This window comes from Eufriesea mexicana, unplaced genomic scaffold (assembly GCF_001483705.2).
Source record: "Eufriesea mexicana isolate 0111107269 unplaced genomic scaffold, ASM148370v2 scaffold4673, whole genome shotgun sequence".
Taxonomy (NCBI): Eukaryota; Metazoa; Arthropoda; class Insecta; order Hymenoptera; family Apidae; genus Eufriesea; species Eufriesea mexicana.
Genome location: NW_016912643.1, coordinates 491078 through 494120, shown reverse-complemented (window position 1 = coordinate 494120; position 3043 = coordinate 491078). Strand labels below are relative to the sequence as shown.

The window sequence follows — 3043 nt, the reverse complement described above, 5'->3', positions numbered from 1 at the left end:
TAATAAAACGAATGCAATTTAAATAAATTAGTCTGTGTATAAGTAACGATTCGAATCGAATAATATACAATCGAAGAAATACATAAAGTATTACTATACTTTAGGGTATACTTAGGTTACTGGATATAGATTACTACATAGAAATTATTAAAATTATTTATTAAAAATATTTATTTTTATTATTGAAATTATTTTTGTCATTCTCATTTAATGGTAAAAACAGAAATTGCTCCTTTAAGAAATTTAACCTAGTAACCTTTAGGATTTTAGGAAATGATATTCTGGAATAGTAGTAACCACTAGTACGGAATTAGGACCACTGTTTCTTGTCTCCAGTAGAAAACGATTTTAGCAGACATATGACTAAAATGTCGAAGAAGAACCCTCCCAAATCGAGGAAATTTTGCTTACACGAACAGTTGGTGCCACAGTGGTTCTTGTTACTGTGACCAGAAACGTATTTCAATGGACCCATGACTTTCCTACTGTTGCTTCCTCAACTTCTTCATTATAAGGTCATCAAGTATATACCTCTTCACGAGTATTAGAATTCTCTTTAATTTTTGTCGTTTTTATTGACAATTTCTTGGATGATAATATTGATTACAGAATCAAAAGCCAATTGTCAGAATTAAAAGGAAATTTTTCAAATTTATTATTGTTGAAATATATTCGTGTATTCAATTCATACTTTGCGCCTTAAAGAGTCACAGCATGTTGGCAACCCTTGAAACTAATTATATATCATATTGTGAATATGGCAGGCCTCTAATTATTACAGATCTATTGCCGTGCGTATCCACGAAAGTCTAACATATTTACAATATGACATATAATTAGTTTCAAGGGTTGTCAATACGCTATGGCACGAAGTATGAATTGAATACACGAATATATTTCAACATTTCTTAATTGATCTATTATTAGTAATTATTGTGCGAAATGTTCGAAATGTTACAGAAGATATTAATAATTATATAATAATATTTATTATTATATATGTAGGAATTTTCTTTATTGGCTCGTTTTTCTTACAAAATAACTCTATCTCTTCACACACTGACCTGACAACTACTCTGACCAACGACTCAATAACCAACTTAGTAACTGACTTGGAACTCCTTAGTAACTCACTAGTAACTGACACTGTCTCATTAAGATTTGCTAATATTGCATATAATAATTGCACATGTAAATTTATTTGCAATTGACAAAATAGGATGGTAGTTTTACTGAGATAAATTTGAAATTGAATTCGTTATAAATCTGGATTTTATCAAGAAATTGAATAGAATCTTTATGGAATATTCGACATAGCGTGAGGGTGATTTGATAAATCCAGTTTTCTGTGGAAAATGGTAGAGAAAGCAGCTGCACAGTTGGAGACATTGTTCTGTAGGCAAACTATTGGTCCAGAGGAGTGGGTTCTATTGGAGAGGGTGATGATTTGGTGGGGCTGATTTATGGGTTGACCTATAGTGTCGTGACCTAGCGGCCTTGTGAATTCTAGGTCCCAGGGCCATTATGTGCTCGAACGTAACATATGGGACGAAACGTCGAATACGCATTTGCTTGATGAAAATGTGGCTTTTCACGAACACTATGCCTCCAGTTGAAATTAGTTAATAGCTCCAAACATTTTAGCAATTGTAGAAATTCATTGTTTACCAACCCTCCTTTTCAATTCAATTTTTTTTGGGATTGGTATGTCAATTGTATATATTATAGTATATTATAAACTATTATATTAAATAATAATATTAATATTAATTATATTAATATTATATTAAATAAACTGTACTTTAGTTACCTTATTTTTGCAAAAATAAAAGCATTTATAGTATGCAACTATATATAGTAATGAAAGTGTTAAAAATGGTTCTTATGCCTAGTGAATTTATTTATTAATTCTAGTAGGCATTATTTTATATTGAACTCAAAATTTGGAAAAATTTTCAATTAGAAGTCTCCCTTTTTAATATATTCCTTGTTATTTGACGAATATTGTCCCCTCTTTAATATCAATAATCAATGATATACAGAGATTTTTTATCAACTTTCAACTGGTGACAGGATGTCAAATTGACTCCATATAATACTGATGACACGTGTCAATTTATGCATTTATACTAAAATTAAAAAATCTAATTTCACTTCAATTACTGATAAAAGATATATTTTCCTTTAGTAAAGCACTATAATACAGTAAAGTAATTGCCAAATATGTTTTATGATAGCAGGAAAGTACGTCGCCAATTGAAGTTTAATTGTAGAATTAATTCCATTTTTTGATATTATATTAACTCTTTGCACTCAGCGATGTTTTCGTCACTGAAAAATAGTAATTTGAAAACTTTTTGCCATAACGTCGAAAATAATAAATAAATAAATAAATAAATAGCAATGTAAATAAGGTAAATAAGAAATAGCATACAAATTACGACATAGAATTATTTTATTTCGACATATTTTTATATAACATCGATCTTCATAATCTGATAAAATGACGACTGAGGGTCGTCCCTCGAGTGCAAAGGGTTAACATTCTTTTCTCGATGAAGCAGCAAAGTGTAGTTCACGATCCAGATAATTTCTTTAACCAGAAATTTCTATTTTTCAATTAATAATCTGATAGTATAACAAAAATAAATAGCATAATGAATTGAATACTATTTTAACAGATCCGATAATTCTAGTGTTAAATAAAATTATTATTTATATAGTGAACGGATTAATTATTCGATCAAGAAAGAAGATCGTATCGAAAAATTTTCAATATCAAATTCGCAATCGATAACTTTTATTTATCCCACACACTGTGCGTTCTGTCAACGTCAATGTCCAAGGGAAGAGAAGCAAGAAGGAAAGCAGGGAATTTGACTTACCTCGCGATCGAGAGGTTTCGCCAACGTGATAACGCCAGTGCGTGGATTTACGACGAAATGGTCCGTGAGTTGTATACCATATTTCACCGGTGATCCTTCGGGATCGTGACCCTTAAGGACGAACACTTCCGTACCGACTTTGGTTGATTCGAAGAGCG

General features: G+C 30.7%; 1 protein-coding gene across 1 annotated transcript in view; it reads right to left on the bottom strand.

Annotated features, from left to right (window-relative positions):
* Cad87A (cadherin 87A) overlaps positions 1 to 3043 on the bottom strand; it is a 97606-nt gene that overhangs the window by 82651 nt on the left and 11912 nt on the right. The window contains exon 2 of the mRNA XM_017905818.1: positions 2886 to 3040. Coding sequence (XP_017761307.1) covers positions 2886 to 3040 — 155 coding nt within the window. The remainder of the gene's footprint in view (positions 1 to 2885; positions 3041 to 3043) is intronic.